Raw genomic sequence first — 27908 nt, forward strand, 5'->3', positions numbered from 1 at the left:
TCCCAGTCCAGTCCGGCCCGTCCCTGCTCCCCACACCAGGTTGGTGGTGCGTGTCCCCGGTCCTGTCCGGCCCGTCCCTGTTCCCCGCACTAGGCCCACGGCGCGTGTCCACAGTCCGGCACGGCCTGTGTCCGGTCCACCGGTGACCAGTCTTGTTCCGGTCGGCGGCTCCGCTCCGGAGCCTGAGCATGCCGCTCCACCGTGGTCCAGTCCGGGCCAGAGGGGTAGGGCTAGGGTGGAGGCAGGGGGAGAAACACGCCCGGGGCCAGAGCCTCCACCGAGGGTGAGGCGCCCACCCGGGTCCCCCCCCTAATAGACTTTAGGTTGGTGCGCCGGGAGTACGCACCGTTGGAGGGGGGGTACTGTCACGCCCTGACCAGGTGAACTCTGCTCACTCCGTCTACCGGCTGGCTTTACCTCCTCGACCTGGGAATCCTTCCGCCAGGGTCCTTTCCCCGACATGATCTCCTCCCAGGTCCAGAACTCCTTCCCCTCGCGAGCCCATCTCTCGCGCTCCTTTTCCTCCCGCTGCTTGGTCCTGGTTCGGTGGGTTGTTCTGTAACGTTCGTCGCCTGGTGACGAGGAAGCGGACCAAAACGCAGCTGGGAGCGAACACATGTTTATTGAACACACTGGAATTAAACATGTACACAAAATCAAGAAAACTGTCGATACGTTACGTGCTCGAAACAAAGAGACAACAACCCACAAACATCGTGGGGGAAAAGGAACTTAAATGTGATTCCCAATCAGACTTCACAAGCGACAGCTGTCTGATTGGGAAATCACCCCCGAGCCCAACATAGAAATAAAACACAAAGAAAAGCTATAACCAAAACATAGAAAATAAACCATAGAAATGCCACACCCTGACCAAAATAGCAGAGTTCACCTGGTCATGGCGTGACAGTCGAAGTGTTGGAGCCCCTGGCTATCCATAAATAAAACAAGAAAATGGTGCCATCTGGTTTGCTTAATATAAGGAATTTGAAATGATTTATAATTTTACTTTTCATACTTTAAGTACATTTTGTCAATTACATGTAATTTTGATACTTAAGTATATTTAAAAACAAATACGTTTAGACTTTTACTCAAGTAGTATTTTACTGGGTGACATTCACTTTCACTTGAGTCATTTTCTATTAATGTATCTTTACTTTTACTCAAGTATGACAATTGGGTACTTTTTCCACCACAACAATTGAGTGCAGGAAATGCAGAAATTATAAAAGTGCTGAAATTTGTTTTGGTTGAAGTTGAATTGAACAGTATAAAACAATCAACAAATGAAAAAAGATAAAGCAGACATCCACCTCAATAAGAGTTTATATGCGTGAAACTGCATATAAACTCTTATTCCATAAATTAACTTGAAATGCTATCTGGCCATGAAATGAGTCGAGCCAAATGTGTGTGCTCAGCTACAACATTGGGGATTGGGGGTGGCGGCTCGGAGCAAGGCCTAGCCAATCAATCTTCCCAGAGGACACTCCCTCAGGGTCCAGCTGAGACGCACTACTACTCCGTCAAAGTGAGGGCAAAAATAAAAGTTTACTCATCCAACACATTGGATAACTCTTATGTCGTTTGAGCTGAAGCTCCAAAAAAAAAAAAAACTCTGGCCTCTAGGTCACCAGGCTGCTCGTTATGGCGCACACCTGTCACCATCATTACGCACACCTGCACTTCATCAGACTCACCTGGACTCCATCACCTCCCTGATTACCTTCCCTATATATGTCACTGCCTTTGGTTCCTTCCCCAGGCATTATTGTTTCTGTTCCAGTGTTAAGTCTGTGCGTTGTTCGTGCTTCTTGTTTTGCGGTTATTTATTAAAACACTCACTCTCTGAACTTGCTTCCCGACTCTCAGTGCACATCGTTACAGACTCATTGATATCACCTAGAATGTATGTATTGCCACCCTAGGATCACTCACTACTCATAAAGCAAATGTAGAACTTCTGTTATTCAAAAACTAAAAATACCGTCATACCGTCCAATTCTATTTAAATACCGTGATATAATAATTGGCCATATCACCCAGCCCTAACTGTATGTGATGCATCTTTATTAGCTTTGACCCAAGCATTAATTTCATTAAACATTACCTCTACATTTTATTTTTACTGGCGCTATAAGACCCATTCTTCATGTGTCTGTATGGTGAGTTTGGGAAAATAACTGATTTATGAACGAAAAAAGTGAGGAAAAAAATGAAAGCTTAGGAGAAGAGGTTTGATGAGGAATCAGCAACTAGTAATGAAATGGTAGCAATAGTTTAGTTTCAATTGTTGAATTCATACTGAGGCCCATTTCCTGTCTACATAATGACTAGAGACATTCAGAGGGGTTGGGTTAAATGTGGAAGACACATTTCAGTTGAAGGCATTCAGTTGTACAACTGACTAGGTATCTCCCTTTCCCTTTCCCTTTCCCATTATGGAGAGGGGACTCAACCTAAACCATTGTACCTGGGCAGAGAGTAGGGAAGCCACATGAGATAATGCTCTGTGGGAGAACTCTCCCAGCAGTTGACAATAAGAGTAATGGTAGTTGGAGTTTATGGGTTATCAAATTAACATTTATAATAAAATGTTTTTTCAATGAAACAGACAAGTTTAAAATCATTTCAAATGCTTGATTTTTTTTATTATCTGCACCAGAGGCAATCACTGAGAGGAACCAGTATTTTCTTTCTTTCTCTTTCCCTCTCTCACATTTTTCTCTTTCTTCTCAGAATCTCCATAATTGCATTCTAACAAAAATGTAATCTGTGAGTTGAACAGCTTTCCTGAATGTCTGTGGAGCTACACTCCAGAGGGAAGCAGACACTTTGGTTATTCAGCTCAAATATCCACTTTCACATGGATTTAACAAATTTTATCTTTGGAAGACACAAAAAGGAATATTAATTACAAATTAGTTTTCAATCACCTTCAAAACGTGATTAGGCTAATTTGGTCTTCAGGTTTTTACATTGTTAGAGTAAAGATGAAGATGATGATGATGATTACATTCTAGTAATGGAAGCAGTGGAGGTGCTTGTGGAGGCAACAGTTGCAGTAACTGAGGAAGTGGGTGTTCTTCCAGTGCATCCCCACCACCTAGCCGTCCACCGCCCTTTCCTGTATCTGTATCTGTGGAATGTGATGCTGTTTAAAGCTGACTGAGCCCTGTCATCACCATATGTCTCCTCGCCAAGCAAAACAACACACATTCTTGGCAGGGAAGTATCTCTGGGATGAAATGAAAGGAGGAACCCTTCAACGCTTACACCACCTCCCCTCCTATCCCACCAGGACGCAAATGAGGGGGAAAACAAGTCTCTCTCCCTTCTTTCCCTCTGTTTCCCTCTGAGAGACACACACAGCATGGCTGTCCAGCCTTCGCTTTTTGAGCCCTTGTCCAAAGAAAACAGTAGAAATAATAAATCACCTTCTGAAATTAACCCTGTCCATATCTAGGTCACAGCTTGCCGTTGTTCACACTTGACCCACCGCCTCGCTCACAGGAAGTGACACGTACAGGAAGTGACATTTTTAGAAGAGCATTTGGAATATCCTCCCTGCCAAAGGAGAGGCCCCACAGTCCCAGTCATATACTCTGACCCCGCTAAAGTTGACAAGGGGAGCTCATTTGGAGCATTTGGGGAGAAAGCTGAGCCGTACTGTCACACTTCACAACGTCCCCCTCGCCTGTGTCCTCTGCCTCCCAGGGTGCAACGCGCTAACAGCCCTATGCATCATCCTTACCAGCTTCCCCCAGTTTCCCTCAGGCTAACATTCATTAGGGCACACAGCTCCTTGGGGATTTGAGGCTGTACAGGGACGGTGAATGTACACACTGACCAACCTGCCTGAGAATCTACCAATGACATCCTTCTGCATTAGAGAAGCCATTTGAGAGCTGTCTGTACTCCCAGTGGAGGCATACATATCATCCAGAGCATTAGTGTTGCCACAGCCAAATAGAGCACTGAGTGTCTGCTGAGACTGACTACATACAGGGAGCAGTAGACAACTCACTGGGAATTTAGACAATAGCAAGACTGAATACAAGCTAAACTGCACGAGAGGCAAAACTGACTGACTTTAAATAGAGCCAAACAAAGAAAACACAGCTGTGCATCAAAGAAAAACAAACTGCTTGAACCTAAGCCCTTTTGTGAGACATTATCCATTCATAGTCACTGGTGCCTTGCTAAATGTACACTCACTGCATATTCCACACACTGTTCCAGCACAGCCTAAAATCATGCCATAATTCAACCATGGCAAGGACAACATCTTCATGGAATAGGTCCACATCACGCTAGACTCTAGTGCAATAATGAACCATGACCTCATTGTGTGAAGACAAGTCTCCACACAGATCCCTTCCACAGCAGCACGCCATACAGAGGCAACCAACCAAACACGCCTTAAAGCCAACATGATACAGCACAACAGACCATAATCATCATCACTCTCAGCCCTGTGTCAGACTCTCTCTTCAGGTGTGATTTGAGTGAAAGGCGGGTTGTGTGTACTGTGGATGGTGCTTACCTGATGAAGAAGGAGGCTGCAGCAGATGCACTCTGAGTGGAGGTGGGTGTGGAGGTGTGGCCAGGGGCAGGGGGGGTGACGTCACACTGTCCCAGCTGGACGGCGCTCCTCTGTTGGCTGGGGGTCAGACTACAGTTGGAGCTGGGGACAGGGGCCTCCGAAGCAGGGACAGGGACGTCCCTCTCTAAGTCCCCCATCAGACCCTGTGCCTGCAAAGAGACAGACCGAGAGAGACAGACAGAGAGACCGACAGAGAGAGACAGAGAGTTAGCAATGAGTGGGCCTCAAGAGTTAACCACCACTACTGGACCCCAACACCTCTCTTCCAGCCCATTTACTCCCTCTCTCCTCTCCTCCGCCACAGATGGGCAGGCAGCTGCTATGGCAATCCCAGTAAACGGGTGTCAACTATTCACCTCAGCAACAACTAACTCCCCACAGAATGGCAAGGGCATTGGACTGTACTAGACTGGACTGGACTAGACTGGACTGTATTAGACTGGACTGGACTGGGCTAGACTGGACTGGGCTAGACTCGACTAGACTGGACTAGACTGGACTGCTTGATTCTGGCAACACTAAGGAGGATGCACGGTGTGAATGATAATTAAGTGATAGTCAACATCTAATTACAGTTTAGCCGTTAAATCATTGTCCATATATACATGCATCAGCAGCTAATGTGGCATGTGTGAGCAGCTTTGTAAATCACAACTTGATTTAAACAGGAAAATAAATATTTACCATCCAACAACAAAAGACATCTCCATATCTACACACAAACCATAAGCAGTAGAATACCATAGTAGACGCAACCCTTTTCTCTGATAGGCCCATGATGACTACTGCTCTGTGAAGGTATGCTTAAGGTTCAGATGTAGAGGGGTAACAGAGCAGAGCCTGTCTGCAGCGCTGCCTGACAGCTGGGGTATGAGTCAGGAGCAGAAGGAAGCTGCCTCAGCCTGGCCCCAGGCCCCAGGGGTGGTAATGACTAGGGGTGATGAGGCAGGTCCCAGGCTGCTCTCGGAGTGCTAGTCTGGGGGAAGGGGGCCAGAGTTGGTCTATCTCTGACAAAGTCCACTGATCACCCAGGCAGCCCATAATACACATCCCTGTTCCTACCAGGTTCACCATGACAACACAGGGTTAATCCTCACCCTAACCACGAGTATACCCAACTGTACAGTGATCAATGAAACTTGACAAGAACCAGTTTTGTGGGTCAGCCCAAAACAAATGGTAGAATTAAGCCTCTGTTTTCATTTACATTTATCCTGGTGACACCTCCACACTGGATAACCAGCAACCTGGAGTCAAACACGGCATGCGGCTTCACAGTATATATTTTGTCAACACTATCCAGTCCCTCTGCAAATGTACTTGCTCAATGTTTGCCCTAGATTCATGTTCATGTAAGTAAAATAACATAATTTACAATATTTGTATAAAGTGTTCTACTGGTGTACGCCATCTATCAACGGAGGCTGACAGCTGAACTATTTATATGACATAACTGACATGCGAGTGCTATACATCAATATGCAGGGGCATACATTCAGACATTCACATGAACACAGGCACCTCCGGCAGTAGGGCTATACCTCAGCACAAACACTGACACTAGAAGCTTGTAATGATCACCACAATCAAAATGTGGTTGTTTTGAATCCCAAGGGAATTGCTCATTGACTGTACCTCAGAGAGCCATTTGTGCTTGCCACTTCTTCTTATTAATAATCACATGAAGTTATTTTTGTTAGATGCCAGACACCTGTGTTGTGTTGTTCCGGATATCCATGGAAACAAGACTAATCATTGAACATGCTTATTTAGGATGGTGTTTTGGCTGTGTTGAATGTCCAACATGGTGGTTGGTGGGTTGTGAGACAGCGAGGGCCTCTTGTACGTGTACATGTCAGGGTTATGATTTGTGAAGTGCGTGATGGAGAGACGAGGTGCAAACTGAAATGAGCCGAGCGTAGATTCTTCACACGCACCTGGCGGAGCGGAAAGACTCACGACGGCAGGCGGGTGTCCGTGACAGGACAGGAACTCAACCCATACCAGACAGGTGTACCCATGTCACATCATCCAGAAAGACTGAAATACTTCACACACTTAGGCAGGAAGCCTATCTGGACAGCTCATCCACAACCCTGTCATAGATTAAGCCAATTGTGGTGTCAGGTTTTAGAATCAAAACGGCAGCAGGTTTGAGGAGCCCATTGAGGGTAGGGAGTGAGGGTGGCGGAGGGATGTTGTGGGGTGTAACCAGAATAAACAGCTCACTGTAACACACACGGACACCCATATGATGTTGAAAAACACATCATAATGCCTGTCAGGAGAGAGACTCAGGACTTAAGCTCTTCAAGCAACCTGCTCTACAAGGCGGTAGGCCAGTAAGACCACTGCTGTCCCTGGTTAAGGGCCCTGGTCAGGTAATTAGGCACTGACAGTGGTGCCATGTGTCCAGAGTGTCAGTAATGAGGGGACCTACCACCCTTCAACGCCCAACGCCCTGGCCCCCCGCACAGCCGATAGCTCCTGTTCCCCAGCAATGAGGGGGAGAAGAAGAGACAACATGATTTCAATACAGACTGTCTCAGGCCAGCTGGGCTCAGTGACTCCCTTCCCATCAGCATTCTAAAGAGCATCCGCTTCTCAGAGCCGGAGCCTAGTAGGGATCCCCGGTGACCTCTGATCCCACTGTCCGACAGGCCATTACTGCTGAGGTGAAATAAACCCTGCTAATCTGGGCCCGTCCTGCTCCAATGGCTTCTGCAACAACTACAAATGGTGGAGGAGGAGTGTATACAGTAGACTGGGATGCACAACAATAAATACATTTCTTTCTTGATTTTCCTTAAATGTTGCCCTAGAAAATGTTTTTTTGGGGACTGAACAGTATAGGATGGACTCATCAGAAAAGAGTTCAAATAAAAATGTGCCTCTTCTATGCTTCACTCACTCTCTCTCTCCTCTATCCTTCACTCTCTCATTCCTCCTCTAATGTTCTCTCTCTCTCATTCCTCCTCTAATGTTCTCTCTCTCTCATTCCTCCTCTAATGCTCTCTCTCTCTCTCATTCCTCCTCTAATGCTCTCTCTCTCTCTCATTCCTCCTCTAATGCTCTCTCTCTCTCTCTCTCTCTCTCTCTCCTCCTCTAATGTTCTCTCTCTCATTCCTCCTCTAATGTTCTCTCTCTCTCATTCCTCCTCTAATGTTCTCTCTCTCTCATTCCTCCTCTAATGCTCTCTCTCTCTCTCATTCCTCCTCTAATGCTCTCTCTCTCTCATTCCTCCTCTAATGCTCTCTCTCTCTCTCTCTCTCTCTCTCTCTCCTCCTCTAATGTTCACTCACTCTCTCCCTCCTCTATCCTTCACTCTCTCTCACTCCTCTATCCTTCACTCACTCTCTCCCTCCTCTATCCTTCACTCACTCTCTCCCTCCTCTATCCTTCACTCTCTCCCTCTATCCTTCTCTCTCTTTCTCTCTCACTCTCGCTCTCCGCCATCATTCACTCTCTCTCTCCATGTGTGGCAGGGTGCCATGCAGGCCCAGCTGTACTGTGGCAGACAGCAGCCCAGATGGTCCACTGGGCTTCCAGTGGGTACCAGACAAGTGAGAGGTCACACAGGGCCACTAGCGGCCAACAACACACTCTAAACCCCCAGGGTCAAGAGCACTTGGTTTTAGCAGATTAGCGCGCATTTGATTGTGGAGCAGAGAGCAAATCCCAGATTTGTGTCAATCAATTAGTCATTTTGTAGTGTCCACTGTTAAGTTCAGTATTCACTACTCAAACTGTTGTCTGCATTGCTTAGAATGACGGAGTTGTTAATCTAACTAAACCTGACATCAGGGGTTAGAAGTCATATGTGTTAAATTATCAACTGAGGGGGGAATTCAACAACAGATGCTTTGATTTTGCTTCATCAGGTTTTTGGGAGACTGGAGTTCTCTAGCGGACCTCCCAGAGGATGGATGTGCTGTTTCCTCCATTTAACCCAAATATGACTCATTCTCTCAGTGAGCCCATTGCCCCAGCTGTTAACTGTAGTGTAAATGAACACATTTAATGCCAAGCCAGAGCCTTTTCACTGTATGAAAGTTTCATGGTGTCCTATAATGGGCTGTGTGCTGGTAGACTAGATAGAGCCTTAAGGCTGGCACACATCACACCGAAAATGAATCTAGCGTTCGTCTGCCGATCACGCGATTCTATTTGTAAAATTGGTGAGCACACGGTTCACAAATTGCGTTCACGGGTGCTAAGCACTCCCGACCAGCAAACGCTATTGGTGTGCCTGAGTCGTAAAGCCCTCGGAATAAGACACTCTGTAAGATTGCTGTCAAACAGGTGGCATCTCCCTTCCTTTGTCTGCACTACAGAGCTCAACACTCGTCCCACAAAGTATTCAAGTGGGGAATTGTGAATTAAAGCACTTGCCTTTAGGGCACAGCGCAGCACCAAATCATCTATGGCCTGTGCGGGTTTTTGTCATTCTGAGGGATCTTGTTTTAATGAAAGAAATGGGCTTTAGAAGTAACACCAGGCACATTTCTGCTGTTTGTATCGTGGTATCCTGAAGGAACATGTGTCTCTGAGGAGGCCCAGGCTCAGCCGTGTGGCATTGTGCAACACTTCATCCTAGCTCCCATCGGCTCTAATTGCTTTTAGACACATAGGAGAACACAAGTCAGTCTCTCTCCCTTTATGCAAGACCTTTTGATTTGCCCTAGATTGCACACATGCTGTTAAAAGATTCTGGAAGCCGCACATAAACTGCCACTAAAAGCACTTGTTGACAGTTTAAGAGAAAACCTGTTTGTAATCTTCAGAGTCCAGAATAAGGAATAACACTGATGGATGCCGTAATTGAGTGCAATTTTCGAGACAGCGATTTTCAATGCCATATTAAGTAGAAGCACCCAAAACAGAAATAAAATGGAGGAGCCATAAACAGCTTCTGATTGAGAACATAAAAATGACAGAAGTAGAAAATATTAGCAATTGACGACTGCTTTTTGCTCAGTGCTCTCAGACTCCCTTGTGTAGAATGTCACAGCAATGTATAAGAGACAGGTTAGAGGCTTGGTCCAGCTGTCCCATCTCTCTCTCGCTGCAGGAAGAAAACTCTTCAATATAAAGGACAACATCCCATAATGATAACCCTGGAATAAAGTATATTACAAGACATGGGGAATATGTCTGTATGGAGCAATATACTGTAGTATGCCTGAGACGAGAGTTACAGGAAGATTGTAAGGTGGTCATTGGTTCTGAGCTGCCCTTGAGGAGGAGGTCAGTACATTAGTCTTGGTCTCCCCAAGTAGCCAGTACCACCCAGGAGCCATGACTCCTGAGGAATGAGAGGTCACCTCTCCTGCAGAGTTTTGAGGCTCAGGGTCTGAGTGAGGTTCTTCTCATTTCTCTAAAGGATGTAATCATTCCATTGTCAGACTTTGTTCGTTCAAAGTTCTCAAGCCAAGGTTCACAAATAACTTTGAAAACAACATCGACAAGAGTAACAAGCTGTCTATACAAAATATTCCTAGATGTGCTTTGACATAGTGTATCTGTATCAATAGTGATAATGATGAGTTTTGAAGGTCTGAATACATACTGGGCTGGGCTGAGGGAGGAAGTTGTTGACTCTGGAGATGCTCCACATGCCCTCAAGGTACTGCTGGGCCTGGATAGTGACCGATCCCAGGGTCCCAGTCAGCTGCCCTCCCCCCACCGTCACCTGGACACTGGTCTTGGGCCCAGCAGAGACAGAGGAGCCCTGTGGACAGCCCTGCCCCCTGTGACAACTCTCCCTCAGGGGCAGGATGGTGTGGGCTTGGGCGTGAGCTTTGGAAGGCTGCCTCACATGGGCACTGGCGGAGGAGAGTGTCAGTTTATGAGGTTGCCCAGAGAGGTTGGTGGAGGGCAGAGCAGGCATGTCGTGGCTCAGGGTCAGGGCCGCGGGCGTGGCGCCTACTGTCTGCAGGGCCTCCTGCCTCAGCTGGTGGAGAGGCGTAGAACACACCTGACAGCAGCCCTCATGGCTCCCAGGCACTTGGAGCTGGTCGAATAGGAAGGCTGCGTAGCCAGGATCCTGCAGAGGAAATAAAGAGAGAGACTTAACATGGTCCCATTCAGAGAAAAGCATGGTAGACTACGTCATATCTCCATATCAGTGTGATTAGGGGGTTTCCTTGATGTTAATACTTTCCAGGCGTGTCAGACAGTGGCTATTGGTGTGGTGCCTCCCGGAGGCTGCCCTCTGTGATCCTAGCTCAACCTCCCTCCCCCCCTGCCTGCCTGCCCTAACCACATTCACATCCTCCCCCTCAGGAACTCAGTTTGTCTAGAGCTGCTCCGCCTGCAACCAGAGACAGCAGATCATGTTGCTGGTGGATGACCCTGCCTGGGCCTTGGACCCAAGTCAAACAACAGGGGCAAATCAGAAGAGATAACGAAAAGGGAGTTTGGGGGATTAGTGGGAGAGACTCCACCAAATCAAAGTCTGAGCATTCCTTTGGAACACCAACTCAGCCAGACTCTTCTCCAACTTTCTGCAAGGCTGCTTAAGGCCCCAGACCCTGAATAAGGGTTTTACACGGCACCAAATTAGAGAAGGAAACCAGTGGAGGTTTGTCCTTTCCCTCTGCCTGTTAAAAGACTCCCTGGAGTGTCCCTCACAGTTGGGTAGGAAGGGAGTTGTGGGGGTTTAGAGAAGGAACCACAAAATAAAACAACAGCTGAGCCGATCCTAGGAGCTCAGAGCGTGCTATTTACATATGATGATAGTCAGTATGAAAACATACGATAAGATGCCCAGCGTGAAAAAAGAATCTCCCCCTGACAGCTAGAGGCTCATAGAGTCTCTGACGATCACTCACAACACCCAGCCTTTCACTAGTGATTACAAGTCACGTCATCGCTGCTTTTCCTCATCATGCAAGTGAAGTTCTAACACCCCTTTTTTAATTATTATAATTTTATTTTTATTATTATTATGTTGTTGTTGTTTACCCCTTTTTATCCCCAATTTCATGATATCCAATTGGTAGTTACACTCTCAAATACTCTGTGTACACAGACGTAAACGCAGACGCCCACACACAGACGCGTTCACACACACACACACAAACACACACACACACAAACACACACACAAACACAAACTCACAAACATACAGTCCCAGTCTCTGAAGGGGTATAAAGGCGCGGTAACCTCCCACCCATTGGAGTGGAGCTCTAAGACAGAAGACCACAGATACATATTGTTTATTAGGCCTCTGTTCCAGTGAACCTCTGTGGTGATTAGGAGGAGTGAGACGGCCTGGCCAAACAACAATCCACTGCTTTTAATGCAGTGCCACTTAATACAGCAGGCCCAATATAGCAGTCTCCATAGAGACACAACCCGTAGACTTTAAATCTCCTCCCTCTGAAGACAGCTCAATACAGAGACTTTCAGGTGACCTCTATCAACGCTTATAACTACAGTAAAAATGGGTATCATTACAGAGAGAATACAAACTGACCAGTTTCTCTATCCAGTTTCTCTATCCTCATCCTTTTATAAGGGCTGGGACAATACCAGTATCACAACATTTTTTTCCATGGCAAAAATGAAAACACAAAGCAGACCAAACTCTTTTTAAAAACCTGCTGTATGTCAAATAGTGTGTCCTATAGCTTGGAAAATAAATACATGTGACTCTGAATGCTTCTAACATTAAGCATGGAACACACTGAGAATCTCACAGCCGATAGACTGCCGGTACTTATCACAGTGGGAGGCCGTTCCTTCTCTTGCTAAGTCAAAAGCGGTACCTGCTGCGTGCCGACCCGATAGCGACAAACCTGCCATTTCTATTTGTAGAATCGCAATGCTCCTCAGTGGCCAACAACTTGACTTTGAGCCAATCAGAGAGCACGGGAGAGCCAACCCATTTTCTATGCTATGTTGTGCTAGCTATGGAATTTGCTAATGTTAGCTAGCTAAATATTTGGCTATTGGCTGGCACTGGCAGTATGGGATAATCATCTTGCTAGGTAGTTATCTAGCTGTGACCATCTGATTAGTATCAACAAGGGCTTTCTAAAAATTGCAACATTTGCGCACATAGCTTGGAATCTAGACCATAAGCAATACGCACGGATATGCATTACTAAACAACGCTACAGACACTTTCTGGTTTGGAGTATTTTAACAAGGCTGAGTGGCTGACGACTTCCAAGGTCTTTGCTGTGTGAACACAAAAGAGATTGACTGCCAACACTGTTAAGGGGTTTGAAATTGTTTGAAAATCCTACAGGTGTGTCTGAGCTTTTAGGGCTGTTTTCCTAAAGTTAAATCTGCTTCATGTTTTGTTTACTTGTCACGATACTAACGAGTATTGCGATACTGGTATCGTCCCGGCCCTGCTCTTTCTAACTAACAGCCAAGCCAGGGCAGGGGACATCATCATCTTCATTTGGTCCCTGAGTATCTAAGCAGTGTAAGGAGTCCCTATATCTCACTGATCTATCCACAATACTGATCCAGCCCTCACGATGAGAGAAATAGATCACCAAGCAGATTATCTAGAGAGGGAACCACAGAGCACATAGGCCTGCCCAAGGAGAGGCTGCTGCTCGGATTGGCCCTGGGCAGGACACGACTGTGCTGGTCCTCTTCCAATATGGATTTTCATGGGATAAAATGGGTTTAATACTGTATACTTAGTGATATACTCTGATAAATGATTAATTACATGATACTGACACTATTGGCAATGCATAGCTAGTGTCACGCCCTGACCTTAGAGAGCCTTTTTTAATTCTCTATTTTGTTAGGTCAGGGTGTGACTTGGGTGGGCATATCTAGGTTTCTATTTCTTTGTTGGCCTAGTATCGTTCCCAATCAGAGGCAGCTGTTTTTCGTTGTCTCTGATTGGGGATCATACTTAGGCAGCCCTTTTTCCCCACCTGTGATTGTGGGATCTTGTTTTTGTGTAGTGCCTGTGAGCACACCATTACTTTACGTTTCGTTTGCTTCTGTATTTGCTTTGGTGAGTTTCATTCATTAAATCATGTGGAACTCTACGCACGCTGCGCCTTGGTCCATTTCTAACGACGAGCGTAACAGCTAGTATGTAAAGCTGGGATAGTTGGGATAACTAGCTCATACTGTAGATCATCCTACAGCTCTTATCATAGTGTTCGGTGGGGTTATGCTGGCTACGGAACTAGAAGCCCAAGCATTTCGCTACACTTGCATTAACACCTGCTAACCATGTGTATGTGACAAATAAATCTGATTTGGATTTGGATTTAATGCAGGATATGTTAGCTACAATTATCCTCTTAGGAGGATTTAGGAGGAAATTCACATGAACATGCATTTATGTAAAGAGGCTTAAAATGTAAACACCATTGAGCTTTGGAGAAAGACACTGATACGTATGAGGGATCTAATGTGAAGGCATTCTATTTCAACCCGTTTAACAGAGGGCAGTTTCTGAACTCACCGGGTCTGTGACAAATCAGGGGAGAAATCAGAGAGAGAGAGAGAGCGGGGATAACATATCACCACGGACACGCTTCAGTCTGGAAAATGTATTTAGTTGTGAGCAGTCATAATCAGAGTAACCCACCCTGGTTTCTTCAGCTCCACCCATTCCTCACCCCTCACCCTCCCACCAAGCCAACCCTATCCCACCTCAGGGCAAGACTATATGGAATAAATCAATTCCTCTTTCCTTCTCTCTCTCCCATACATCCTATACCTTCCTCCCTCCATGTATTGTTAGGTGTTGATTTAGGAGTGCCAATAAAACCAGCCACAAAGCTCAGCCCATCTGCTATTCTGGAGGTTCTGGAGGTTAGCGAGTGAGTTTCCCTTGTAAAGCTGTCTGTCTGTGAGCATTATGCTCTGGGGAAGAGTGAGCTAGAGGTCAGGGGTAGGAAGTGGATCATAGTGATGCTGATGGTGATGATGATGGTTATGATAGTGGAGATGATGATGCTAGCCCATCTTTGAGGTGGAAAGTCTGAAGGGCAGATAATATGTGATTATCTCCACATCAGGTATGAGGAAAGCAAGCCGTAAATCAAAAATAATCCGAAAGGGCATGACCTTGACTCTCTGTCTGTCTGTTGTTTTAAGGTTTCTTAAAGGATTTCAGCCTGAACTGCAGCTTGTCAAAATTCTCAGAAATGCACACCTCAAAAATGAATGCTGTCTGTAGGAAGCGGTTTCCAATATCTGTTTCCTAGGTGATATCTGATTCCAATGTACAGATAACAAAATTGGATTGTACAGGCAAGTTCCAAGATATTTTAACACAAACCGATGACCCAAGGAAGTTGTGTAATTCCTAATGTGGAATACATGAGACGTGACATACTGTACTATGCATGTATTGAGGCCTGATGCGTTTTTTTATTATCCATGTGATCTATTGCTGACAGGTGCAAGTGAGTGTAAATAATAGCCCAGTTTGAGAGCTGCATCAACACAATACAAGTGTTCCATCCATTGAGAGGGACATGAAGGCCTGAGCTTCTTCAACCATTGTTGGGTACAAGTGGAAGACCACTAGCCTTCAGAGCACAAGCACTCTAGAAAGAGAGGGAGCATGAGTTAGGGACATGGAGAGAGAGAGAGGGAGGCAGGTTGGGGTTGTGCCCCTTGCCTGGGGGCTTGTGGGTCATTGTGTTGGTTTACTGCCTGTCGACGAGGATCTTTATTAAACTCTGGGGACGAATTAAGTCAGATGCTGTGGCCTTATTATGGAAAATAGGCCAGCATGCAATGGAAAAGAAGGGCCTGTGGAATCTACGTTTACCGTCTGATGAAATTCAGCCATGGATCGACCGACCGGATACAGAAAGCCGAACCATGACTTACTTAATTAAGGAAGCGGTCAAAGCGATTTCAAATGCATGAGGCCCCTTGTCAGACTAAAGACTTTCAGGCACGCTCCATTAAAAGTAGAAAACTCTTGGAAACAATCATTTATATTCCATTGAGTTGCGGAGCGCCTGTCAGATGGGAAGCAGTGACCTTTACCACAGAGCAGGTCTCTGTGTTGTGGTGGCCATTCAGTTAAAGGAAGCAAGAGGCAGTACAGCCACAGCACACCCAAGAGTTGACTTCATAAGATTCAATTGTGCAATCTCTTATTCCTTCCTTCCTTCTTCCAGTTTTTTCCTACACTATTGTAGAGGGAAACTTTCCCCCCGATGACTCAGTAGGTCAACACAGTGCTGTCTTTCCACACTTGAGCCCATTCTCAATAGTATTATTGATGTTAACACAATAGAATCCGGCAGAGTTTTTCATACTTCCTATAACGGCGTATAAAACCAACAGGACCACACAACAACACAGCTGCTTATTCTGACGCCTTTTAAAAACTGGAAATCCTCCACTCTCCCTTCTCTTATTTCTCCATAAGGACAGCTTAAGAAAGTCTGAGCCGTATCTGTTTACTTGTTCTCTGACACCTTTGGCCCTGTCAGTAGTACTGTCCCAGTGTGTTTCAATGGAACTAGGCCCCAATAAACCACAGGAGCCTACAGACATTTCCCACAGTGAGGACGAGAGCCGCCAACAGGCCTACTTTCCCACAGGTAGCCTGGGCTCTCCCTGACATCCAGGCCAGAGAAAAACGAGCACAGCTGCAGACCTGCCCTGGGTGACCACAGGCCATTAAGACAGATTACATTCCCAGGATAAAAGGACCACATCTAGCGGTAATCCCTCCCCTTCATACCCTCAACTCTCTCACCCCTCAGCCATCCCCTGGAGCAGCAGTGGGCTGGACAGCCTCAGCAGACCCGTAGATCTAATTTGACTTCAGGAGCAGTTAATGCTGAACCACCAGTAGAAGCAGAGGACAACAGATCATTAAGTTTAACCACCCAGGTCCTGTGCTGTGGAGCTAGAGAAGACAATGAGTCAGGATATCACACTGGTATGCTGTTTACCTCTGTGGAAACATCTCCTGTGCCACACAAATTGGGAGGGTCATCAAACCACATCAAATAGATGTTTACTGCTGCCTGCCTGTCTGTCTGTAGCACGCAGAACACTTTCCCAAGCAGAAACTCTGTATTATAGCAACAGCATTGGAGTTTTGTTATTTGTCTGCATGACAAAATAAGAACATAATTCCAGAGATAGAATATCCACCACTGAAGTACTTAATTCACTCCTGACTGACAAAATAACTAAGTTCTCAGTTGAAGTAGCTTACTAGCGTCGCTACAGTACTCTAGACTGCCCTATTTTCATGATTCATGATGATATCTGGACCCCATTAAGTACTGGAAAACAAAACATTAAAGTAGTACATTACAGTATTTTCCCCAAATAACCTAGACAATATAATTTTGTCATTTAACAAATGTGTTATAGAGGGTATGTGCTCTGCTTAGTCATCCTTATGTCCCATCAAAGTGAATCCCTATTAGTCAATACATGAACAAATGCTTTCATGTCTAACTAAGTACGTTATTAGGCTATGACTCTACTTGCGGAAAAACTATGGTTGACAATTGTTTATTTCATTTTTCTAGTCAAACCAATGGATGCAGACCTACCTCAAGTCACTTTCCAACAAAAAAGCAACAGCAAATTGCATCATTATTTAATACAGTCACAGGTAAATCGGTTGACTGGCCCTCTGATATTGTGTCGGGCCCATCATCGCCATTTACCTGTGACTGTGTTCATGATACAGCACTGCCTTTTGTGCCCTATTGCTTTAATAACACTTTTACCAACATACTAAAATAACAATAAATGAAATACTTTCATTAAAACTTTATTTTGATAAGTCAATTCATACAATTTCATTCTTCCACCAGAAGATATAGTCTGGACAAATCTCCTTGTTAGTTATTTTGGCCATGTTTCTACAGATGCAACTCAGTTGTTTTTGCATAGTATCTATGCAAAAGGACTGGTTGTCCGTTCTAAACAAAATGGTTGCTATGCAGGCTGGATAATGTTCTTGTCACTTGCTAGCTAGCTAGCCAACTTCAGCTAACTTAGTCACGTCAAACAATGAACCTGGAATAACAGTACACTAGCTGCATATTCATTTGAGCTTTTTCTCTATTGGCATTTACTTGGCTATGTCCATGACAAGCATTTCGCTACACTCGCGTTAACATCTGCTAACCATGTGTATGTGACCAATACAATTGGATTTGATTTGATAATGACGTTGGTCCGTGATTTCGACTGGCTCAGAAAAATTGTCTCCTCTGGGCACGTGTATGGTACTACAGAGATAGAAATTCAAAAGTGAAACACTGTTTCCGAGTTCGGACAGGCAGACAACGAGTTCGGACAGGCAGACAGCGAGTTCAGACAGGCAGACAGTTATTATATTAATAACCCCCTAGAGTCGATGTCTGCACCCCCGAGGAAATCTAATTAGCATAATACAAGAATTCCCATAAAAATCCATCAGTTTAAGATAGAGATATCTGTTGCATCTCAATCCACCACATCCACAGATGTCACACTTCCACATCAGCGGTGAAAGGTGACAGAGCTAGAGAGGTGTTTGTCAGACCATGATACATCCCGAAAATCAGTCTTCTCACAAAATCATCTGTAGTGTCGAACAGTTTGGCCTACAAACGTTTTGCTCTACGACCTCCACAAGCGTCTGAAGTCGGTACAGCTGATCTGCCAACTTCTGTCTGTAGTGTCTGAACAGTTTGGGCTACACACTAATATGACCCCTCTGTGGAAAGGTGAGACTCATGAACACGTACATGTTTTGCTCTAGGATGCCCACAGGCCTCACAAGACTCGTCTGAAGGTCCCCCGGTACCAGTTGAAAAAGGAATAGAAGTACAGTATATATGGAGACTGTTTTGTGCCAAAAATCAAGGGGTTAAATTCTCAAAATATGTTTATTGATCTTTCTTATATCTCTCAGATATCGGACAGGCACCTCAGTCCCCCCAAAAATCGAAAGGAAGTTTGTTCTATCTGTTGTTCCATGTAGTGAATCTGTTATTCAATGCGTTTCTATGGGCTAATAGCAGTAAGGCCCAAAAATTGTCATTCTTAAAATTCTAAATCAAATAACTAAATGATCCTTGGCATGACCTTCTTAAAACATTCCATATAGCTTAGTAGAACCCCCTCCCAGCGGGCAGAGGTGTTCTTTTACTGTTCTAATTTTGTTGGTAACCAGTTTATAATATCAATAAGGCACCTTGGGGGTTTGTGGTATATGGCCAATATACCACGGCTAATGGCTGTATACAGGCACACCGCGTTGCGTCGTGTGAGGGCAACCCTTAGCCATGGTATATTGCTTAATTAGCGCTATGCAAACATTAATTTAACTGTGCTTTTCAGATGACAGCGGGTGGACTTTTTGAGTTGCTGTATCCCTCATGTGCTTTGATGTTGTTGTGAGCACGAGAAGACTGCTGCAAACGCTTGCGCTGAACTTTCTCGAGATGCTTCTGCAATTTGCATTGGAGGGGTAGGTTATCGTGCAGCGCAACCTATTGACTGGGGTGTTTTGGGAACCTAATACGCAAAAGCCCCACTGACTCAAGGCCTATATAATCGAGTCTAATTACTTACTCAGAATCGATTATACCTGTCATACTGTGTCTGGAAGAAACATAACTTAGCAGGACGGGCCTACATGAACAATTTATGGCTGTTTTGACATTTTTCCAACATCAAGCCTAAACATCAAGGCAAATGGAAGCACTGACAGTTCTTAAAATAAAGACAAATATGTCAAGCTATTAGTTCCTGCCTGCTGTGCAACTTAAAAAAATATATATTTTATTTCACCTTTATTTAACCAGGTAGGCTAGTTGAGAACAAGTTCTCATTTACAACTGCGACCTGGCCAAGACAAAGCAAAGCAGTGCGACACAAACAACAACACAGAGTTACACATGGAATAAACAAACATACAGTCAATAACACAATAGAGAAAATGTCTATATACAGTGTGTGCAAATGAGGTAAGATAAGGGAGGTAAGGCAATAAATAGGCCATAGTGGGTGCAAAGGAGAAAAAAAACATGGGGATGAGATAGTTGGATGGGCTATTCACAGATGGGCTATGTACAGGTGCAGTGATCTGTGAGCTGCTCTGACAGCTGGTGCTTAAAGTTAGTGAGGGAGATATGGGTCTCCAGCTTCAGTGATTTTTGCAATTCGTTCCAGTCATTGGCAGCAGAGAACTGGAAGGAAAGGCGGCCAAATGAGGAATTGGCTTTGGGGGTGACCAGTGAAATATACCTGATGGAGCGCGTGCTATGGGTGGGTGCTGCTATGGTGACCAGTGAGCTGAGATAAGGCGGGGCTTTACCTAGCAAAGACTTATAGATGACCTGGAGCCAGTGGGTTTGGCGACGAATATGAAGCGAGGGCCAGCCAACGAGAGCATACAGGTCGCAGTGGTGGGTGGTATATGGGGCTTTCGTGACAAAACGGATGGCACTGTGATAGACTGCATCCAATTTGCTGAGTAGAGTGTTGGAGGTTATTTTGTAAATGACATCGCCGAAGTCAAGGATCGAAAGGATGGTCAGTTTTACGAGGGTATGTTCGGCAGCAATGAGTGAAGGATGCTTTGTTGCGAAATAGGAAGCCGATTCTAGATTTAATTTTGGATTGGAGATGCTTAATGTGAGTCTGGAAGGAGAGTTTACAGTCTAACCAGACACCTAGGTATTTGTAGTTGTCCACATATTGTAAGTCAGAACCGTCCAGAGTAGTGATGCTGAATGGGCAGGCAGGTGCGGGTAGCGATCGGTTGAAGAGCATGCATTTAGTTTTACTTGCATTTAAGAGCAGTTGGAGGCCACGGAAGGAGAGTTTGGCATTGTATGGCATTGAAGCTCGTCTGGAGGTTAGTTAACACAGTGTCCAAAGAAGGGCCAGAAGAATACAGAATGGTGACGTCTGCATAGAGGTGGATCACAGAATCACCAGCAGCAAGAGCAACATCATTAATGTATACAGACAAAAGTGTCGGCCCGAGAATTGAACCCTGTGGCACCCCCATAGAGACTGCCTGAGGTCCGGACAACAGGCCCTCCGATTTGACACACTGAACTCTGTCTGAGAAGTAGTTGGTGAACCAGGCGAGGCAATCATTTGAGAAACCAAGGCTGTTGAGTATGCCGATAAGAATGTGGTTATTGACAGAGTCGAAAGCCTTGGCCAGGTTGATGAATACAGCTGCACAGTATTGTCTCTTATCGATGGCGGTTATGATATTGTTTAGGACCTTGAGCGTGGCTGAGGTGCACCCATGACCAGCTCGGAAACCAGATTGCATAGCGTAGAAGGTAAGGTGGGATTCGAAATGGTTGGTTTTCTGTTTGTGAACTTGGCATTCGAAGACCTTAGAAAGGCAGGGTAGGATTGATATATGTCTGTAGCAGTTTGGGTCTAGAGTGTCTCCCCCTTTCCAATCAGACGATATGAAAGAGAGGTTGAACAGTCTAGTAATAGGGGTTGCAACAATTTTGGCTGATAATTTTAGAAAGAGAGGCTCCAGATTGTCTAGCCCTGCTGATTTGTAGGGGTCCAGATTTTGCAGCTCTTTCAGAACATCAGCTATCTGGATTTGGGTGAAGGAGAAATGGGGGAGGCTTGGGCAAGTTGCTGTGCCGGGTGCAGGGCTGTTGACCAGGGTATTGGTGGCGAGGTGGAAAGCATGGCCAGTCATAGAAAAATGCTTATTGAAATTCTCAATTATTGTGGATTTATCGGTGGTGACAGTGTTTCCTAGCCCCAGTGCAGTGGGCAGCTGGGAGAAGGTGCACGTATTCTCCATGGACTTTACAGTGTTCCAGACCTTTTTGGAGTTTGTCCTGCAGGATGCAAATTTCTGTTTGAAAAAGCTAGCCTTTGCTTTCCTAACTGCCTGTGCATATTGGTTCCTAACTTCCCTGAAAAGTTGCATATCGGGGGGCTATTTGATGCTAATGCCATACGCCACAGGATGTTTTTGTGCTGGTCAAGGGCAGCCAGGTCTGGAGTGAACCACGGGCTATATCTGTTCCTGGTTCTACATTTTTTGAATGGGGCATGCTTATTTAAGATTGTGAGGAAAGCATTTTTAAAGAATAACCAGGCCTCTTCTACTGACGGAATGAGGTCAATATCCTTCCAGGATACCTGGGCCAGGTCGATTAGAAAGGCCTGCTCGCTGAAGTGTTTTAGGGAGCGATTCACAGTGATGAGGGGTGGTCGTTTGAGCGCAGACCCATTACGGACGCAAGCAATGAGGAACTACATTTGACTCTATGTAAACTGGAAACCACATCCTGAGGCTGCATTTATTGTAGCTGGGGATTTTAACAAGGCTAATCTGAAAACAAGGCTCCCTAAATTTTATCAGCATATTGAATGCGCGACCCGGGATGGCAAAACCCTGGATCATTGTTATTTTAACTTCCGCGATGCATATAAAGCCCTCCCCCGCCCTCCTTTCGGGAAAATCTGACCACGACTCCATTTTGTTGCTCCCAGCCTATAGACAGAAACTAAAACAGGAAGTGCCCATGCTCAGGTCTGTTCAACGCTGCTTCGACCAATCGGATTCCACGCTTCAAGATTTTTTCGATCACGTGGACTGGGATATGTTCCACATTGCGTCAGACAATAACATTGATGAATACACTGATTCGGTGAGCGAGTTTATTAGCAAGTGCATCGGTGATGTTCTACCCACAGCATCTATTAAAACAATCCCCAACCAGAAACCATGGATTGATGGCAGCATTCGCGCAAAACTGAAAGCGCGAACCAATGCTTTTAATCAAGGCAAGGTGACCGGAAACATGACCGAATACAAACAGTGTAGCTATTCCCTCCGCAAGGCAATCAAACAAGCTAAGCGTCAGTATAGAGACAAAGTAGAGTCGCAATTCAACGGCTCAGACACGAGAGGTATGTGGCAGGGTCTACAGTCAATCACGGACTACAAAAGGAAAACAATCTCCACCGCAACCATGATGTCTTGCTCCCAGACAAACTAAACAACTTCTTTGCTCGCTTTGAGGACAATACAGTGCCACTGACACGGCCCGCTACCAAAACCTGCGGACTCTCCTTCACTGCAGCCAACGTGAGTAAAACATTTAAACGTGATAACCCTCGCAAGGCTGCCAGCCCAGACGGCATCCCCAGCCGTGTCCTCAGAGCATGCACAGACCAGCTGACTGGTGTTTTACGGACATATTCAATCAATCCTTATCCCAGTCTGCTGTTCCCACATGCTTCAAGATGGCCACCATTGTTCCTGTACCCAAGAAAGCTAAGGTAACTGAGCTAAATGACTATCGCCCCGTAGCACTCACTTCCGCCATCGAGAAGTGCTTTGAGAGACTAGTCAAGGACCATATCACCTCCACCCTACCTGACAGCCTAGACCCACTCCAATTTGCTTACCGCCCCAATAGGTCCACAGACGACGCAATCGCAATCACACTGCACACTGCCCTAACCCATCAGGACAAGAGGAATACCTATGTAAGAATGCTGTTCATCGACTACAGCTCAGCCTTTAACACCATAGTACCCTCCAAACTCGCCATTAAGCTCGAGACCCTGGGTCTCATCCCCGCCCTGTGCAACTGGGTCCTAGACTTCCTGACGGGCCGCCCCCAGGTGGTGAGGGTAGGTAACAACATCTCCACCCCGCTGATCCTCAACACTGGGGCCCCACAAGGGTGCGTTCTCAGCCCTCTCCTGTACTCCCTGTTCATCCATGACTGCGTGGCCATGCACGCCTCCAACTCAATCATCAAGTTTGCAGACAACGCTACAGTGGTAGGCTTGATTACCAACAACGATGAGACGGCCTACAGTGAGGGCCCTCGGGTGTGGTGTCAGGAAAATAACCTCACACTCAATGTCAACAAAACAAAGGAGATGATCGTGGACTTCAGGAAACAGCAGAGGGAGCAGCTCCCTATCCACATCGACGGAACAGTAGTGGAGAAGGTGGAAAGTTTTAAGTTCCTCGGCATACACATCACGGACAAACTGAAATGGTCCACCCACACAACCTCAGGAGGCTGAAGAAATTCAGCTTGTCACCAAAAACCCTCACAAACTTTTAAAGATGCACAATCAAGAGCATCCTGTCGGGCTCTATCATCACCTGGTACGGCAACTGCTCCGCCCACAACCGAAAGGCTCTCCAGAGGGTAGTGAGGTCTGCACAATGCAAACTACCTGCCCTCCAGGACACCTACACCACCCGATGTCACAGGAAGGCCAAAAAGTTCATCAAGGACAACAACCACCCGAGCCACTGCCTGTTCACCCCGCTATAATCCAGAAGGCAAGGTCAGTACAGGTGCATCAAAGTGGGGACTGAGAGACTGAAAAACAGCTTCTATCTCAAGGCCATCAGACTGTTAAACAGCCATCACTAACATTGAGTGGCTGCTGCCAACATACTGACTCAACTCTAGCCACTTTAATAATGAAAAAAATTATGTAATAAATGTATCACTAGCCACTTTAAACAATGCCACCAGGTACAATGTTTACATAGCCTACATTACTCATCTCATATGTATATACTGTACTCTATACCATCTACTGCATCTTGCCTATGCCGTTCGGCCATCGCTCATTCATATATTTTTATGTACATATTCTTATTCTTGTGAAATTGTTAGGTTAGATTACTTGTTAGATATTACTGCATGGTCGGAACTAGAAGCACAAGCATTTCGCTACACTTGCAATAACATCTGCTAACCATGTGTATGTGACAAATAAAATTTGATTTGATTTGATTTTGATCGTTGAGATCCTGGTTGAAGACAGCAGAGGTGTTTTTAAAGGGCAGGTTGGTTAGGTTGATATCTTGAGGGTGCCTGTGTTTACAATTTGGGGTTGTACCTGGTAGGTTCATTGATAATTTGTGTGAGATTGAGGGCATCAAGCTTAGATTGTAGGATGGCCGGGGTGTTAAGCATGTCCCAGTTTAGGTCACCTAACAGCACGAGCTCTGAAGATAGATGGGGTGCAATCAGTTCACATATTGTGTCCAGGGCACAGCTGGGGGCAGAAGGTGGTCTATAGCAAGCAGCAACAGTGAGAGACTTGTTTCTGGAAAGGTGGATTTTTAAAAGTAGAAGCTCAAATTGTTTGGGCACATACCTGGATAGTAAGACAGAACTCTGCAGGCTATCTCTGCAGTAGATTGCAACTCCGCCCCCTTTGGCAGTTCTATCTTGTTGGAAAATGTTATAGTTAGTGATGGAATTTTCAGGGTTTTTGGTGGTCTTCCTAAGCCAGGATTCAGACACAGCTAGGACATCCGGATTGGCAGAGTGTGCTAAAGCAGTGAATAAAACAAACTATGGGAAGAGTCTTCTAATGTTAACATGCAATAAACCAAGGCTTTTACAGTTACAGAAGTCAACAAATGAGAGGGCCTGGGGAATGGGAGTGGAGCTAGGCACTGCAGGGCCTGGATTAACCTCTACATCACCAGAGGAGCAGAGGAGGAGTAGGATAAGGGTACGGCTAAGGGCTATAACAACTGGTCGTCTAGTACGTTCGGGACAGAGAGTAAAAGGAGCAGGTTTCTCGGAGCGGTAGAATAGACTCAATGCATAATGTACAGACAAAGGTATGGTAGGATGTGAATACAGTTGAGGTAAACCTAGGCATTGAGTAACGATGAGAGAGGTTTTGTCTCTAGAGACATCAATTAAACCAGGTGAGGTCACCGCATGTGTGGGAGGTGGGACAAGAGGGTTAGCTGAGGCATATAGCGCAGGGCTGGAGGCTCTACAGTGAAATAAGACAATAATCACTAACCAAAACAGCAATGGACAAGGCATATTGATATTAGGGAAAGGCATGCATAGCTGAGTGATCATAGGGTCCAATGAGTAGCTGGATGGAGACACGACAATTCAGCCAGAGCTAGCAGAAGGGCCTTAGAAGGATGTCGCGACGGAAGAAGTCTGTTGTTGTAGACTCCTCGTGTGGTTACGTCGGCAGACCAGTCGTGATGGATCAGCAGGGGTCTGTGTAGTAAAAAGGTTCAGGCCAATTGGCAAAATAGGTATAGTAGCCATAGAAATTGACTGAAGGACCACTTCAGCTAACAGTCCGGTATGCTCTAGACAGATATATACACGGGACACGACAAGACGAAGACAAAAGACGCCTGACTGCTACGCCACCTTGGAATGGATTTATGTGTGCAGTATTTTTATGACTGTTATGTGCAGTGTTAATACTGAACAAAAATATTAACGCAACATGGAACAATTAACGATTTTACTGAGTTACAGTTCATATAAGGAAATCAGGCAATTTAAATAAATCAATTTGGCCCTAATCTATGGATTTCACATGACTGGGCAGGGGAGCAGCCATGATGAGTGGGCCTGGGAGGGCATAGGCCCACCCACTTGGGGAGCCAGGCTCAGCCAATCAGAATGAGTTTTTCCCCACAAAAGAGCTTTATTACAGACAGAAATACTCCTCAGTTTCATCAACTGTCCGGGTGGCTGGTCTCAGACGATCCCGCAGGTAAAGAAGCCGGATGTGGAAGTCCTGGGCTGGCATGGTTACACGTGGTCTGCGGTTGTGAGACTGGTTGAACAAATTCTCTAAAATGATGTTGGATGCCGCTTAATATAAAATTCTATGTCAACATTTCTGGTGGACAGTCCTGCAGTGAGCTTGCCAATTACACCCTCCCTTAAAATTTGAGACATTGTGTTGTGTGACAAAACTGCACATTCTAAAGTGGCCTTTATTGTCCCCAGCACAAGGTGAACCTGTGAAATGATCATGCTGTTTAATCAGCTTCTTGATATGCCACACCTAACAGGGATGTAAACACATTTGTGCAGAAATAAGCTTTTTGTGCATATGGAACATTTCTGGGATGTTTTATTTCAGCTCATGAAACCAATCCTTTACATGTTGCGTTTATATTTTAGTTCAGTATAGTTATAGATAATGCTACAGCAGTGGTCACCGACCTGGTCGATCTTCAAAACATTCCCAGTCGATCACCAAATATCTCTGTAGAAAAGCCAATGATAAAGACTTGCGCTCCTTTTTATTGTATTCATGTTGCGCTGTTGGCAATAGGTGCACTGGATTCAGACACGCCAGCCCAGAACTTCCCATTTTGAACCATTTTGTTTGTTTGAAAAGACAAACAATGACTACCTGGCGGACCGGGAGATCTGTGGCTAAATCGAGTGTGCCTATTGCACTTACCAATCGGATAGCTCAAAACACCAACAGCTTCCACAACTCCGCCCTCAGCAAAGTTTTATACTAGCCTAAATAACATTTTATGACTTTTAAAACCATGACCACAGAGAGAGACTGTCAAAGAACACAGCAAAGAGCTGCTGTTTTTATAAGTGAGTTCATGTGTAAGTTTTTATTCAGCACTGTCAACACTGTTTTTATTCAACACTATTACAAAACATAAAACGTACTTCTCCCTACTTCCACTTACGCTGCAGCTGCAATGAATGAGTAGCCAAGTGTATTGATAGCCCTCCATTTTAATGTCGAGGAATATTTAACTTTCTCTGGTCATAGAAAAACATGAATTTGTGCATGAGGCAGATGAGGTGCGTCTCCAGCTTCGCTATCAGGTGGAAGATGTTGTCCCCTCTCTCTGAACAGTCTCACCGGAGGAAAGGAAGGAGAGAGTAGGGACCATGAGAGGCGGACCCTCTGCTGCTCTCACCCTCCCACCGCTGAGACTAATGCGGTGTTCAAAACAACTGGGAACTCGGAAATCTCAGACTTACAACTTCAGTGCGTTCAAGACAACTGGGAACTCGAAAAAATGATAGTTTTGAACAGTCATCCAACTCGGAATTCCAAGTCGGAAACTTTAGCGTCTTTTCTAGAGCTCATCGTTTGCAATCTGAAGATCACTGACGTCATGATTTTACCTGGTCGTCGTCGTCGCCCCCCCCCCCCAAGTTCACAGTTGTCTTGAAAGCAACATGACCATTAGACGCTGGTACCATCAGTCCTGTAAAATAAAAAAGCCAATTATTTGCAAATTATTTCAATTTATGCTCGGCTGTGCGTTGCAAGTGCTACACCAACTCGCTCTCTTCAAGAGAGCGAGAGTTGCACCCCTTCTGAAAAAACCTACACTCGATCCCTCCGATGTCAACAACTACAGACCAGTATCCCTTCTTTCTTTTCTCTCCAAAACTCTTGAACGTGCCGTCCTTGGCCAGCTCTCTTGCTATCTCTCTCAGAATGACCTTCTTGATCCAAATCAGTCAGGTTTCAAGACTGGTCATTCAACTGAGACTGCTCTTCTCTGTGTCACAGAGG

The 27908-nt window shown here is 45.4% G+C and overlaps 1 protein-coding gene across 2 annotated transcripts in view; it reads right to left on the reverse strand.

The window, feature by feature from the left end:
• The window catches only part of kif26ab (kinesin family member 26Ab), a 124297-nt gene that overhangs the window by 44800 nt on the left and 51589 nt on the right, over positions 1–27908 (reverse strand). For both annotated transcript variants that reach the window (XM_029730131.1, XM_029730132.1), the window contains exons 3-4: positions 10179–10655; positions 4550–4758 (exon numbers count right to left, since the gene is read on the reverse strand). In XM_029730131.1, the coding sequence (XP_029585991.1) occupies positions 4550–4758; positions 10179–10655 (686 nt within the window). The remainder of the gene's footprint in view (positions 1–4549; positions 4759–10178; positions 10656–27908) is intronic.

This window comes from Salmo trutta, chromosome 33 (assembly GCF_901001165.1).
Source record: "Salmo trutta chromosome 33, fSalTru1.1, whole genome shotgun sequence".
Classification (NCBI taxonomy): Eukaryota; Metazoa; Chordata; class Actinopteri; order Salmoniformes; family Salmonidae; genus Salmo; species Salmo trutta.